General features: G+C 30.1%; 1 protein-coding gene across 1 annotated transcript; it reads left to right on the top strand.

The window, feature by feature from the left end:
- The first annotated feature begins 6,959 nt into the window (after positions 1-6,959).
- LOC125811773 (polyadenylate-binding protein-interacting protein 8-like) lies at positions 6,960-14,805 on the top strand. Its single transcript, XM_049491315.1, has 10 exons — positions 6,960-7,735; positions 9,443-9,553; positions 9,640-9,684; positions 11,768-11,840; positions 11,919-12,031; positions 12,214-12,273; positions 12,467-12,514; positions 12,585-12,653; positions 13,526-13,587; positions 14,484-14,805. Exons 1-10 carry the CDS (start codon positions 7,403-7,405, stop codon positions 14,539-14,541), a joined length of 972 nt encoding a protein of 323 aa, XP_049347272.1. The 5' UTR covers positions 6,960-7,402; the 3' UTR covers positions 14,542-14,805.
- Positions 14,806-15,953: the final 1,148 nt, after the last annotated feature.

The following is a 15,953-nucleotide window of genomic DNA, read 5'->3' on the forward strand; positions in this document are numbered from 1 at the left end:
AATTTACTCGGTACACATAACATGCTCATCTAAAAAGTTGTGATAGAAGTTATAGCGGCTACGAGATTCCAAAAAAAAAGGATTTTTTTTATTAAAAAAATCATATATTATCCTTAATAAATGATCTATCACAAGTTTGGAAAGTTCTTTTTTGAATTTTCTTAAATAACGTGTATAATTAAATAATATTAAATTAGAAGGTAGGGAGTATGGAGTATGGAGTATGGAGTATCAATCATTATCACGTAACTCAACTATCCATACGATGATCATGCCTACCTTTAGGAGTTTGTTACATCAATTGTTTTATGTTTGACTTGAAAATGTATATATTTCTTCCGTTTTATATTATTTAATTTATATTAATATGATAGATTAATTAACTTTTAAAAAATTAAGGTGTATTTTACTTTTTTCATTTTATATTATTTGATCCATATTAATTTGATAGGGGTGGAGCTATGTATAATCGAACTCCCTTCAGCAAAATATTACATTATGTTGGATGATTCAATTCATCTACATAAGATTTTATACATTTTCATCATTGGACTAATTGAAATTGCGCATGAACAATTAGAAAAATCTCTCAAATCAAAGTGGAAAAGAGAGAAATTATGAAGTTTAATAATCGAGATTGTTTGGTAGCTAGTAAAAAAATAAGTTTAATCATGTAGATCAGTTAGACTTCATATAGTACAAGTGTCAGAATATAATATTATACAAATTTATAAAAATATATATATAAAATATCTAGTTTTACGAAGAGACCAACCACGAGTTTTGATACCCTATTTTTTGCCTCTAAATTCATCATTGCATGTAATAGTTATGTAGATTTCTAAATTGCAAACTAATTATCATATTAATTTTATACATTAAAAATGTACCTCCTAACTAATTACCAAATATGATATTACATGTATAAAATTTAATACATGCATAACTTATCCTACCAAAGAATATGATAGTTATGAACCAAAAATTAAAAAAGGTCTCTGAAATTACCCTCTTTATATATTTTCCTTCCCTAATCATGAAAATTGAAAAAGAGAAAAAAAAAATCAAAGTACAAAAAAATAAAAAAAATATCTCCCACAATCACTCTTTAAATAATAATATTGCTACTTTAATATTAGGGCACAGGTCAAAATATATAATAATTATTAGTGTGAAAAAAGAAGAGAAATAAAGAGAATTACATCTCAAAGGATGCTCATGAAAAAAGCAGAGAATTAGATTCTTCATTGTCAACACTTTCTTTTGGTACATATTCAGTCCGATTAAATTCAAATTTGCGTTAAAAAATTTATATTAAAAGTAAAATACTCCCCAACTAATCAAAACATCTTCGTATCAATATGATAAATATTTATCAGTAAACCAAAATCCTTATTTCTATGTTTGGCCGTTCAAGAGTAGTGACACATCTTTTTGTACATTTGAGAAAATAAATAAATAAGAATTTAATATGAAATTTAGATGATGAGTATATAATATAGTTAAAGGAGAGGGTTGTAGCAACACTAAAATTGTCTTCTGTCAGACTATTTATGAGTTACGAGTTTAAATCGTGAAAGCAATCATTAATATACTTTCATGAACTTTGTGTGAATGCAAGATGTTTTGTACATCGAACTGTCATTTTTAATTTAGTATATCTTTATATATATATAGGAATTAACGTCAAATGCATTATTCATGTGATCAAATGGTCATTATAGAAAAAAACAACTCATATTTATTTGCAATTATATTTTGTGTCACAAGGCATCTACTTTGGACCACACTAAAGAGAACGACACACCATACCATCTTTATTTATTACCCACTTTTTATTTCTTTGGTCATTCATTTGGTATTCGAAATTTATTTATGAATTCGATTAATTTAAATTCATATAGTTGTTATCGTAATATATAAGACCACTAACGACCTGATTTATCCCGATTCACAGAACTATATTATATTGGTAGCGAATACGTCATTTTTGTCGGAAGGTGTCAAAATATAACAAAATAATTATCATATACGATTTTTTTTTTAAAAATCAACATATTATATATAGAAAATTAGGCATTTTTAATTTTACATGGGTATATAGGTTGGGAGAATCAAGAAAAGAGTAAAGAGACTTAGAAAAAAGTGAAAACGGCACACAGAATTTTCTCTTTTATCTTTCAGCAAGTGGATATAAATCAAGATTTCCATTAATTTGAATCAATAATACTTTTATATTCTATTTTACTTGTCACAATTACTAAAAAAAACTATTTAAAATAATTATAATTTTGGAAAAAATAAGAGATAAATTAGGGAAAATTGGAACGCAATGTATCGGAACATTTTGAGATGTATCCGGATGCCACCAAATTTAAGAAATTTTTGTACTTTGGAAAAGAGTAGGGATAAGATGTAATTAACTCTTAACACTATGAAATTTGTGTAAAATTTTCATAAATTAGTTAGTTTTTTCTTTTATTTTTCTCTTATCACCTTGTTTGGATAGTTGTTACCCGGTGTATTCTATTGTAATATTGTTTAAATTCATTGTTAGGTAACAATGAAATGACCTATTTGATGTAATGATCGATTTGGTGCAATTGATTACCTTAATATTCTTTTCATTTTATCTTTATTTATATTTAATAATTCTCTTTTATTGTTTACCCTAATTTTTCATAGTAGTTCTACCTTCTATATACCCTACTTTTTTTGTAGGTTTATCATTCAAATTATGGATATGTGACATTATGTAACGGCGGAGAACGATACAATTTATCCAAACACTGTATTTATTAGAGCAATATAGTATGAAACAATATAATTCAATACAATATATTATGAAACAATACATAACAACCATCCAATTGGCCTTTTTGTGATAGTAAAAAGGTCATAGTAACTCGAGATCAAGCAACAAGTTATTCAAATTATTTTTTATTTAATATTGAACGTATAAAACAAAATTAATTTGTCTAACTAGAAAAAAAAGAACTTTTTGAACTTTTAATTAAGAAAAAAGTATCTTGACTTCCTCCTCCTTGATCTAGAAATATTATGCCTTTGGAAAACGTGCCTATTAGCCTAGATGGCATGAAATTTAGACATTGTGGCCTCATTAGAGGATTTTATATTATTTTGTGCCAATTATCTTACCATGATGTGATATGAAAGAAATGTAACTACTTTTCCTCAAAAAATGTACATTAGAGTATTAAATCAAAACTAACTAGTAGTAGTATAATTTAGGAAAATTATGTGACCTCATAACTTTAATTTTAGGATGAAGAGTCAAAACATACCAAAATTTTATTTTGATTTTTGGAGTTATCTATCTAAATTATTAGGTGTGCGATTGAACTATCATCAACTATAATCAAAATATATCTCAACTATCAATTGTTCACTTTTTTCATATGAACGATAATGATAATTCAGATAAGAAAGGAAACAATTGATCAATGATATATGTTTTGATAAATAGTTTATCATAGTTCAAACGCACATCTACTAGTTCAGTATAAAAACTCAAAAAAATCAAAATATTTTAATTGTATTTTGACTATTAACTTTTAATTTTCCCCTATATATAGAAAATAAGGGCGAAAGAAAAAATACCAATTAAAACAATGTTATATCAGGTTGCCTAGCATGGAAGTGCTATCGCACAACTCGAAAAAACTCGTTCTCGCTTAAGGAAAGTAGAAATCGAAGTGGAACAATTTTGAGTGGCAACTTTTTTTAAAAATAATAATAATCTTAATATGTATATTGAAATTACTCAATTGGTCAAAAATATTCTCTTATGATTAATTTCAAACTTGCAATATTATAATTTCACCCTAAATTGTGACTTATTTGACTGTCAGAATTTCTATATAGAGATACTTAACAACCATAATGTTCCTTTCAATTTATGACCAACTTTTTATTCTAATTCCTATGGGAATATTCTGAAGTAATTTAATATATTTATTTGATGTCAATATCAGACTAAATGTCTTAGTTGATATTAAATAATTTTTAACATTAATTTTTTTTAATACTTTAAAGAAAGAGTACAAAATTTTATGAAAACAAACAGAAAGAGAACTATTATATATTTAATAATATTTCGAAATCAAATGGATATCTGTAAAAAGAAAAAACTTTTTAAAAATGATCACAAATTAAATATTGGTGTTTAAAATAAAATATCTATAAAAATTGAAAGAATCTAGAAAAAGGAATAGTGAATGCACCATTGCTGTCTCAAGAAGAACCATTATAATAGTACGTACAATCACTTTCATTTTCCCCACCAACAATTCCCCTAAAATATAATACCTCCCTCCTATATATATATATACATATATATATATATGAATCATGAAAATTCATTCGGAAACAAGGTGACAAACCAAATGAACCATGCACATAAGTTGATAGATTACATCTTGCTCAAAAACAAACACTGTCACATTATAGAAAAACTAAAAGTTTGAGATAGACAGAAATGAAAGTATGAAATTAATTTTAAGTCAAAGACTTTATATACCAAATGTTATAAATATAATTATTTAATTCACTATTGGTTATTGGTTAATCCGTTGAGAAAAAATCTCAAACAGTTAAGAACGGATAACCTAATAATTTAAAAATCAAAATTATTATCAAAACGACTAAACCAATAATTCATTATCAGTAACTTAGTAATTTTTTTCGATTCGATAGAACAATATAAAATAATCATATATTCACCAATCATCACGCACTCCATTGTGCGCAGAGAAAAGACAAACAACTTTTTTAATATAATATAAATTATAATAGAAAAAAATAGGGAAAATATATAGGAGCCTTTGATTTTATGAAGATTTTAAATATATATTTTTCTAAATATGTTTTACGTCAAACTTCTAAAAACTAGTAAAATCTGTAACTCAACTAATGTACTGAATTATACAATCAAATCTTCTCAAAATAAATACTAATTATAAAATGTTATAGATTAGATTCCATATATGAGCTAGTACATACTATTGCAAAGATTTTACTTTATTTTGAATTTTGAAATATGGAGTTATAATATTTGATTATAATTTTTGTAAATAATATTTGATTGTTTGAATATACTCTTCCTAAAAATATAAAACATAATTGAAACATGAAATATAATTTAAATAGAGTTATTTTTATCAAAATAAACATTTTAGGATAAAATTTTAAAAAAATATATAGTAAAAGTGAAAAAGAAAAGAAAAAGATTTTAGTATTTTCAAATTTCAAATAACTTCAAATTGTATTTGAATTTTATAATCAAACATTGATTTTAAAATTAAAAAAATAAAAAATAAAAAATAAAAAAATTCATAATCAAACAAATCTTATAAAAAAAACCAACAAACATCATGTGGTAAACATATGAATTGCAATATCCACGTTTTACACAAGGTGACAAAAACAAAGATTAAAATAGGTGGATTTAAAATTTTAAAATTAATGATTTTTATATAATAATTTTAAATTAATATTATATAACAATAATAATTGAATGTATAGTTAAATATTTAATAAGTATTTTAATGCATAATAATCTATGAAAAAATTATTGTACTCTTATGAGCCCATACATTATATTATATTCTAGAGGAGAAAGGAGTCGGAGAAAATTACAAGGTGATAAAATTGAATCTTCATAAACAACATGAGAGTTTAAATAGCTAATTAGTTAACTATAAAACTTTTCACATTAGTTGCTTTCAACTCGCCTGCTTACAATTTAAATTTAGAATATAATTTTATAAAAAAATAATTAATTTAATTATTATTAGTACTTATTATTTTTTTGAAACTTTTATATAATTAAAATAATAATTGTAATGTATCATAAAAAAAACCTCAACAATTTCTTACTTTAATACGAAAATAAAATTACACTCAATATACACATTAAAAGAATCTTACTTTAATACGCAAATAAAATTACACTTGATGTACACATAAATCAATAGTCATTTGAAGACGTTCGATGATTAAATGCACAATACATAATATTTATCAATTAAGTTTAACGTATAAAAATTATATGTAATCTAATCTATAGATGGTATGATAAAAAGAATAAATGAGTCTTTCTATCTAATATATGTTATAATTATATTATATTTGTTAGTTTTAACCTATAATTATGAAGTTGCCTAAATTAATAAAATTAGCAGCTGTATTTGATATGAACTTGTAGAGATAGCATTCAATTTCAATTGTTTGCCCAATTTGTTTTGTTATGATCAACCTCTCATATTTGAACTATTTTATTCTCGTTTTTTTATCTTGTCATCTATTGAAGCAACTCTTGCCTTGTCTCAAATATCTTCATTCGTAATCCTGTTTGTTTTAGTACTTCCATACATCCATCTCAAGATCCTCATTTTTGCAACTTTCATCTTCTGAACGTGAAAGTTCTTGACTGGCTAATACTCTGCCTACAACATAGATGGTCTAATTATAACCATAATGTCGAACTCGACTTTAAGTTTTAATGGTTGCTTCTTATCACACAAGACTCAGATACAAGCCTCCATTTCACCCACTCTGCACCAATACAGTATGTAACATTATTATCAATCTCTCGTTTTACTTGAATAATAAATCTAAAATACTTTAAACTATCTCTCTTTGAGATGACCTATGTATCAAACCTCACTTCCACACCAACCTCATGTATTACGCCAACCTCAGTATTACTCAACTTTGGACCCTATAGACTCTGAAATATATCTCCAAACATTCACTTTAGCTATTATTTCGCCACGAGTTTCAACAATCTGAACTATGTCATCCATAAATATAATAATACATCAAGACACCTCTTCTTGATTTACCGAGTCAATTCATTCATCATCAAAATAAATAAAAATAAAATTAATAATAATAATAATTCGAACCAAACTATAAAATATTTTTATTAAATTTTTTTCATAATTCCACCTTCCACCTCAATTTTCTCTCTCTACTGCATTTCCTTCTTTCTCCCTCTGTTTTTTTCACATAATACATACAACACCACCTAAACTTCACTTCTCTCTACAAACAAAAACAAGAATACCACCAAATTCCTCTGCCTTCTGTTATTGAACTTTGTTGCTATATATAACAAAAACCCTATTGCCTTTTCCTTTCTCTCTCTTCTCTTCTTTTCTCTCTCATCACCTTCTTCCTAAATGAGTATTTATCAATAAACCCATTATACTCTGTGAATTCCCATTTGATCAATTTTTCATAAAGAATAATCAAATTGGTAAAAAGGGGTTGCTTTAATTTATTGAAATTGTAGAATTTTAGTGTTTTCTTGGTATTTTTGAAGCTTTTTCTGTTCTGGGGTGTGTTTTATTTTTTCTGGGTTTTGAGTATTTCATCAATGGCTGCTGGTGCTAAAGAAGTGTCTGGTGAGACAACAGTGGTTGAAGCTCCTGCTGTTCAGTCTTTATCATCACCAAACACTGATAACACCAGCAATAATTCTGAATCTAATGGTGTTAAGGATTCATCCGATTCAATCGCAAATGCGAAATCGGAGTTTCATATGCATGATATTGCTGATATGTTGAAGAAACTTAAGCTGAATCCACAGGCTAAAGAGTTTTTTCCTTCTTCTTATAATCGTGCCGCTGGTGGTGATCAGATGATTCTCAGTAACTTTGTACCAGCTAACAAGACTATGGGTGTTGATGGTTTTCAAAATAACAGAAGGGTATAGATTCGTTTCTTAATTTTCATTAAAATTGTTGATTTTTTTGTATGATCGTTGAAAATTTTGATGCGTTTGGCTGTTTTGTTATTGTGGGTCGGTTGATGATATAATAACTAGCAGTAATTTTGCTATACTTGACTAATTGTGATGGAGTGCGCATTTGGTTTTTAGTGTGTTAATCTCTGTGTGTGTGTTTTTTGTGTGTGCAAGTTTTCCTTTTTAAGCATTTTGTCTTTTGGTTGAATTTGCTGTGATTTCTGAAATATTATAGCAAGGAAACTTTAACATTTCCTTGATAAGAACTGATCTTTGGAGCTTTTCAGTAATTTGTTTAGGTAATGATCATTTAAAGGAATATAATTATTGCTGAACGCATTAACCGGAGTTTGCAGTTATCAAGGAAATGAAGGTTTTATGGTCAAAAATGGATTTTTACACCTGGTTTATTAATTGGGGATTCCTGGCATTCCATTCACTAAAAGTGGAAATTTGACATTCAGTTAGTTGAATGGGATCATTGATATTTTGGTCGTTACTGATACTTGGATGGTAAGATGCAGATGAGTATAATTGGTGTAATGCATGACGTGAGAATTTGTCGTACTAGTATGATTTGGACCTTTCAATTGCTTTGGTTTTCGATGATACATAATAAATAGAACCTTTTGCTGTATGTGGATGAAATAGGGGATATTTTGTTGTTTTCTTATACTTGTAGCCCAGTTTTTGTTTGTTCGTTTAATAAGCTGTAAAAAAGGAAGTAATCAAGTTTGGAGGAATGTTTAACTGAGCATATGTTAGAGTAATGCATCTTTTCCCTTTTCATTCATAGTATATAACTTATGAAGACAATAAAATCAATTTTGTGAAGTCAGGCACTAGTAGTAGCTGCTACTTTTCTTTCATTGTTTAAATTGCGAAGAATTTAAATAGTTCTTCACTAAGTTTGATTGTTCTCTGCCAATTTGGTTGGAAGAAAGTTTTGCATTGTGATTGGCATCAGTTTTCATGTAAAGAGATTGCTTGCGGGAAGCTAATGGCACCTTGAAATTGCATCCCTCAATCTGGGAACAAAGTTCTAGAATAAACTGGCACAATCAGTTACCAGAAAGTAATATACAACAGTGAACTCATCCCACTGAAAATGAAGCTTACATTATCCTGTTGGAACTTGACTTCTGTACTTGTAGCATTCCATCACATTCAGTGCCATATTTATGTTTTTCATATCAGTATGGGGTTAACGGGTTTTAGTTGGTTAGTTTAAATGTCAGTTTTGTTTGTTTGAGTCATAGAGTTGTCATCTCTATACTTTACTTGTTAAACCAGTGATATTGTTACTCTTTGATTTTTACTTCTCTTTGGTTAATGGTAGTTTCCTAATTGGGAATGCTTTTATGTATTCATGTTAGAGTTGGTCGTTGTTCACATCAAGTTGATGAGGCCCTAGCCTCATCAACTTGTCAATGACATACTTGACATTTCAGTTATATCTTTGCCTGGATCAACTTGGTCATATTTTATATGCTAACTAGAATAGTTGAATCATGGACAACCATCTCCTTTGACATTTCAGTTGTATCTTTGGCTGGATCAATTTGGTCTTATTTTATATGCTAACCAGAATATTTGAATCATGGACAACCATATCCATTTTCTTGTTTTCCTTTTAGTATCTCCTAAACTTTCTTTTCTGTGTGTCCACAGAGAGGCAACAACTTTAACCAGGGCAAAAGGAGAATGAACAATAGAGCTTATAAGGCTCAAAGAGAAGATAGCATCAGGCGAACAGTATATGTTTCTGAGATAGATAACAATGTAAGGATAGATTCTCACTTATGTTTTGTGATAGTTTCTTATTAGTACTCATATGGTATCTTTGGTTTTGCCTTCTCAATATCTAGGTCACTGAGGAGCAGCTTGCTGCTTTGTTTAGTGCTTATGGACAAGTAAGTCACTTTCTTCTTCTTCTTCTTCTTCTTCTTCTACTTCATTGGAAAAGTCACTTTCTTCTTCTTCTTCTTCTACTTCATTGGAAAAGTCACTTTCTTCTTCTGAACATTGATGTGATTCACTATATTATATATTTGATGCTCTTAAGTGCATATGGTTTCAGTAATTTGACGTAACTAAACTAGAAACAATGAATTCCTTTTCTCATCTGCTTGTGGAGTGGTAGCGTGATACATAAGTATACATTTGTGCGCTACTTACTATCATACTTTAGCAGAACAAAATATTTTTCTTGGGAATCTGATTACCATATAACTTTACTTCCTTTTTTGGCTTTGATTTGATTTTTATTTATCATAATTGTGCATTATAGAGTCTCATAATACTTGACCATTAGATAATTAATAACCTGCTAATGAAATTGATGACATCATATATGCATTACTTATCTGATCTGTTAAGATAATATCATTGACAAAATATTATATCTTTCATAAGTTATATCAACAACATATTAATGCTGGCAGAGGTGGATGTGGCATACCGATACCATGTTCATCTAAACCTAGTACTTTCGACGTAGAGTATAAGTTTATATGTAAAATCCACGAAAATTGCAACAAATGGTAGATATGAACTCATAAATTCCTGCCTTGAACATAAAGAGAGACAGATGATCAAAACAATGAAAACAAAGACTCCAAAGTAAAAGTGCTTAGAGCATAATGAAACAAAAAAAGCTTCAAGATGAACACATTGAACTCAATGTGATAGATATCTCTATTAAGCCGAAAAATAGAAAGTACTTAATAGCTGCCAACTTTCTTACTCCTGCATGCTTACTCTGAACAACAGTGAAACTTTTATAGCTTGAGTTCTAGGATATTTGAGACTTAAAATATTTTAAAAAAAATTAAAGAAAAATCATGAAATTGACTTACTAAGGACCTATCAAGCAGACTTTCCCCATGTACCCTTGACCTAGAAATACATCAGATAACCTAAACCTGATTAGCAGTTTACTGATTGGAAAAACATTTAAATGTGAACCAATAAGAAGATGGCATTCATGATAACAATGTGACATAAGAAGAAAATGACATTTGTAATATTCTTACCTAATAAGAAAACGACATTCGTAAAACACCATATAATGGTGCATACGTTTTCAGTTTTCCTCATTGTATCCAGTGTACACATATGCATGAAGACACCTAAAGTGAATGTTGCTGACCATATTAAGGAAGGGGCTGGGATTTGTTGTGGTTTACTGCATGACTATGGTTTTTAGTGAGTTATCACATGGGTCGTAGTGTGTACAATACTGTGCATAGCTTTCTTCAGCCAGCAATTACACTTAAAATTTGTTAATTCCAGAATATCATTGGGCGTAAACTCTTGCCAAATAGGAAGCTTTGTTGCCTTTTCTAAAGGAGGAATCTTGCCCTGATGTTTAGTGAGGCTAAGGCTTAAATTAATATTTAATATAAGACGTGTAACATTTGATCAGAAAAATCCCCAATTGCCTCCTATCAAGAACATTTATGTCATTGGTTCATGTGGTATGCTAACTTGTGTCAACCGACTTAAGAGCTAGTGTACAGTTTGGTCTGTGATTTAGGCACCAATATAATGTTTTATTATGCACTTAGTACTTTTATCATATAAGATGCATTTCAACTGGCTTCATGGTGTCTTTCGAAAGGCGCTTCTTGTGAGCGGTTATGTTTGCATCCACCTGTTCAACTATTCATTGTGGGACCAAAATCTGCCATGAAGTTCTGAATGTGTGGGAGGGCATAGATCGAGCTGCTTGTCTTGGGACTGTGATTGTGTTGCAATGAAAGTTCATGATGCTTATATCTATTTTTGTCAGCCTAATATCTAAATTTTATGTCGTAATTCATTTACTTTCAAAATTACAAAGTTTGCCTCATAGCTATAGCAGATTTGTTAATCTAATCAGTCAATCAACCGACTAAACCTCAAGCGCCGCCAGCATTTGCTTACTTACTTGTTTACTTGTTATGCTCAATGTGAACGTTTCCTCTTTTCTCATTTTTGCTGCTTCCTTTCTAGGTTGTTGACTGCCGAATTTGTGGTGATCCACATTCCCGTCTTCGTTTTGCTTTCGTGGAGTTCGCTGATGAGTGTAAGTTGGATGTTTTGGCTTGAAATGTTCTTAAGACAGCTGAATATTCAAAAGCTAACATGGAATCGATCCTAGCAGACTCTGCAAGAGCAGCACTTTGCCTTTGTGGGACAATTTTAGGTTTCTCTCAATTGAAGGTCCTACCTTCAAAAACTGCTATTCTACCGGTGAATCCTACATTCCTTCCAAGGGTACGGATAAATATTTTGCACTATGTTCTTTGTCCAAAAAAAAAAAAGAACTTGTACATTTTGTTTTGCTAGTATGTGGATGATCTTGAGAAATAGTTTTATGTTGTTCTATCTCATCCTTGTAGAATTGAGGTCATGGATCTAAATACTTATTCTCAATTCAATGTTGATGTTTTGTGCAGTCAGAGGATGAGCGTGAGATGTGTGCCAGGACAGTCTATTGTACAAATATTGATAAGAAGGTAGACATTTTCATCATTGAGATCTATTAAATTTTTCTTTCCTTGTATGCATCGTTCTGTCGGGCGCTTGTTCTGATGCACATTGTAGTAGTTATTATGCTCTGGCTCATACTCAGTTGTTTGTTAATAAATATTTTTCTTGTAGTTTCCATTTATTATAATTATTCACAACCAATTACTCTATTCTGAACAGGTTACTCAGGCTGATGTGAAGAATTTTTTTGAAACAAGATGTGGCGAGGTCAGTATGAAATTTTAAAGTTTGAATGTTGGCTTAAGAAGTGTTATTGAACAACACTCTTACTTTGCAGGTTTCTCGCCTGAGGCTTTTGGGAGATCACGTGCACTCGACCCGCATTGCTTTTGTTGAGTTTGTAATGGTATGTTTTCTTATCTTTGATGGAAATGTAGGTGTTAGCCTTTTGCATTAATTACCCTTTTATTCCTTCACACATGCATTTTGCGTTTGTTCCCATGCTGTATTTGTGTCAGAGGATTAGATATTTTGCATGTTCCTATGGATTCAAATGTCATGATACAACAACTCTCTCCTTTTTACTTTTTTTTTTTTTGGCTGGTTACTTGTGTAATGTGATTATTGATGATGTATAACTCAACTTCCATTTAGTTGCCTCTGAATGTACCTCTCTTCTTTGCCTGCATTATTCTTTGGCCACCCTTTTGTCCATGTGAGTGCTAGTGAAGAAAGGAAAGTTTAATAGATTACCCCTTCCGGTCCACTTTACTTGTCGTCCTTACTAAAAATAGATGGTCCAAAATAGTTGTCATTTTAGAAAACCAAGATATAATTGAGTACAATCTTCTCATTTTGCCCTTAGTAATAAATATTATTTGAAGTGTACAAAACATTGACTAAATTAGCATAAAAAATGTAAGTAAAGAGCATGTACACATACTCCAATATTGTGATTTCAATCTCTTCATTTATTTTTTTAACAATAATGAGGCTGTTTAGGTACTTATCATTTACACCAACAATCTTTTTATTTATTGAGGAGAGATTAAATGAGAGAACATTTTTTGAAGAGCGATTAACATTCTAAATATTACGGATAATAATAAGGGTATGTTAGGCAAAACACATATTCCCTCTGGACCACTTTACTTGTCCCATTTTTTATTTAGATGCCCCTTAAGAAACTATGTGTTTTGAATGCTTACTGGCGTTTTAGAACAGTCTATTAATATGGAATGACATTTGAAAAAAATCTTATGTTTGCAAACTGCGCAGGCTGAGAGTGCAATTTTGGCTTTAGACTGTTGCGGTGAGGTATTGGGATCCCAACGCATCAGGTAAGCTTATTTACAAATTGCTATGGCCTCAGCTGATCCCCACTAATTCTTTTCTGCAAAGTGTGTTTCATTGTTCGTGTAGTATTGCATCTTTCTGAGATTGGTATATTCTCTTCGTTGTTTTCTAGGAGGCACCCTCAGATCATGCCCTCTTAACTCATTCCAGACCTGCCAAAACTTTTTCCTTTTTTCTTTTTTTTCTGTGTCCAATTTATTATTGCACCATTACATTCTTTCTACCTTTCAGATATCTGAAAGTCGAATAGTGAAATAATGATTATGACCTAAAGACTGACTGTTGCATGCTCGATAGTTGAGATGGGAGGTTAGTAGTTATTAAGTTTCTTAATTGTTTCTGTTGCTTATCCAGGAAAAAAGAAAATGCTTATAGATATCAACCTGAGTTATCATTAAATAAATGGATATAACTTATGTTTAACTTGGTGCGACTAGAATATGAATCCAGGTCCTCTTTCATCGCCTAAGTATTTGAAAATGCAGGAGTTGTCTTTTACAGTTATGGAAGATCACTAACTTTTGTAAAATTCTAATGATTAAAATGTCAAACATACTTATAATTGAAAAAACTTCATTTTCTTTTTCTCAAAACATTCTTTTAGTTTGTCTGTTCAATAGCATTTACCTTCAATCTGAGTGGGTTAATGATGCACGTAGGTATGATGAAATCGCGATATGCAGCCCTTTTATGCAGATCATTGTTATCAATTTTCAATAGTACATTTCTATAAACAGAACACTTTTTAATAAGAGCCATCTCAATACTGTGCCTCATGCAGTTATGACAATTTTGAGAACTACAGGGCCTTGGAGCTTCAGAGAGTTCATTCTATCCATTAGTCTTTTCCTAACTTTGCAACTTTATTTATATGTTGTAGGGTGAGTCCCTCAAAAACACCAGTGAGGCCCCGATTTCCGCGTGCCATGATGCAGTAAGCCAATGTGTGTGCTCATGGACCTGGAAAGAGTTCAGAGACAACCCCCTTCGGAAGACTTGAGGCCACCATGGGAAATCGAAACAAAATTCTGTTTCAGTAATCTCTGTGTTCTTTCTTTTCATGTTCCTTTCTTTCCTGCCTACAGTAACTTATTGCTACCAAAAACAACGTAGCCATCGAGCCAACGAACTTTTTTAATTGGAATTTCCGCACTTTTAGTACTTTTACCTTGATCGATCGTTCCTCTATGAATCTCTTGCTGGTTAGAACCACCAGTTCACAATTTGATCATCTGTCTCTGGATGTGCTTTACATGTTTCTTATTGCTCAGAGTGCATCATTTCCGCACCCGGTCTTTAACTATAAGAACTCAACCATGGTTGAGTGCGATATTGACGTGAGGTAAGTGATGCAAGTGTATGTAGAAGACGTATATCACGTATTTATTGATTTGATATAATGATCTCTGAGTGATCAAATGTGATTGCATATCTGCAATAACCCCACAAAGAAGTCTTGGATCATTTCAGGGTTATTAAATAGGCAATTTAGGTCCAAGCTCCTACTGCTAACCTAAGTTTTAAGATTCGCAATCACAATAAATATTTTTAGTAAGGACGATAAATATTTTGAAACAGAAAGAGTACCAAACTTTGGCCCAAGTCATTATACTGTTTTGGTGATGAATGTAAATAAAAATTTTGTTTTTGTATTTGACACAAAAAAAAGGGTAATTTTTTTACTTAATTTTGTAAAAAATGATTTTTTTTTTCTTTTTTTGGAAAAAGTAGATTTTTATTGGCATCAAACACACCCTAAAGCTTAAAAATGGGTTGGTCACAATAGATAGTAGATGGAACATTCCAAGAAATGGTAGCCCAAAAGATTGTGGTTTATTTAATATATATTTCTTGATAGTTATTTGTTCAAAAGTATACCTATTTTTAATAAGGTTAATATTGTTTTCATTAAAATATGAATAAGTTGATGAACTTGGAACCAGGAAGCTAACATAGTCAACATTATTGAATTATCTAAAAGGTGGAAGTATTGAATATTGTCCTTGTTGTTGACCCCTCTTGTCAATTAATTGCACTTTACTATACAAAAATTTCAACTAATTGAGATTAGACGTGGAGGGTGCTGATCATTCGAGTAATCCTTTTCTTATCATACTTCTACTTTTTAATTATTTTTTTATTTCAATTAATGTAACACATTTGAAAATTTTTAGAGTTAATATATAGACATTTGAATAAGGGAGCATTTTAATGTTTACGATGGAGTGATGTGTACCTATTCACACCACATATATTTTGTGGTCTTAATTCAAACGAGGTAGTGTGTCATGTTTTGTTTTATAAATCGTGGTTGAGTGATATGTAATTCTTCAATTTATATTAGAGATTT

This window comes from Solanum verrucosum, unplaced genomic scaffold (assembly GCF_900185275.1).
Source record: "Solanum verrucosum unplaced genomic scaffold, falcon-dt-bn FXZP01000238.1, whole genome shotgun sequence".
Taxonomy (NCBI): Eukaryota; Viridiplantae; Streptophyta; class Magnoliopsida; order Solanales; family Solanaceae; genus Solanum; species Solanum verrucosum.

Excerpts from the sequence above, each read along its gene's own strand:
- LOC125811773 (XM_049491315.1), top strand. The coding sequence starts at position 7,403 with ATGGCTGCTGGTGCTAAAGAAGTGTCTGGTGAGACAACAGTGGTTGAA. Across the intron at positions 12,032-12,213 it reads ATCCTACATTCCTTCCAAGG|TCAGAGGATGAGCGTGAGAT; the intron begins GTACGGATAAAT and ends TGTTTTGTGCAG. Across the intron at positions 12,274-12,466 it reads GTACAAATATTGATAAGAAG|GTTACTCAGGCTGATGTGAA; the intron begins GTAGACATTTTC and ends TATTCTGAACAG.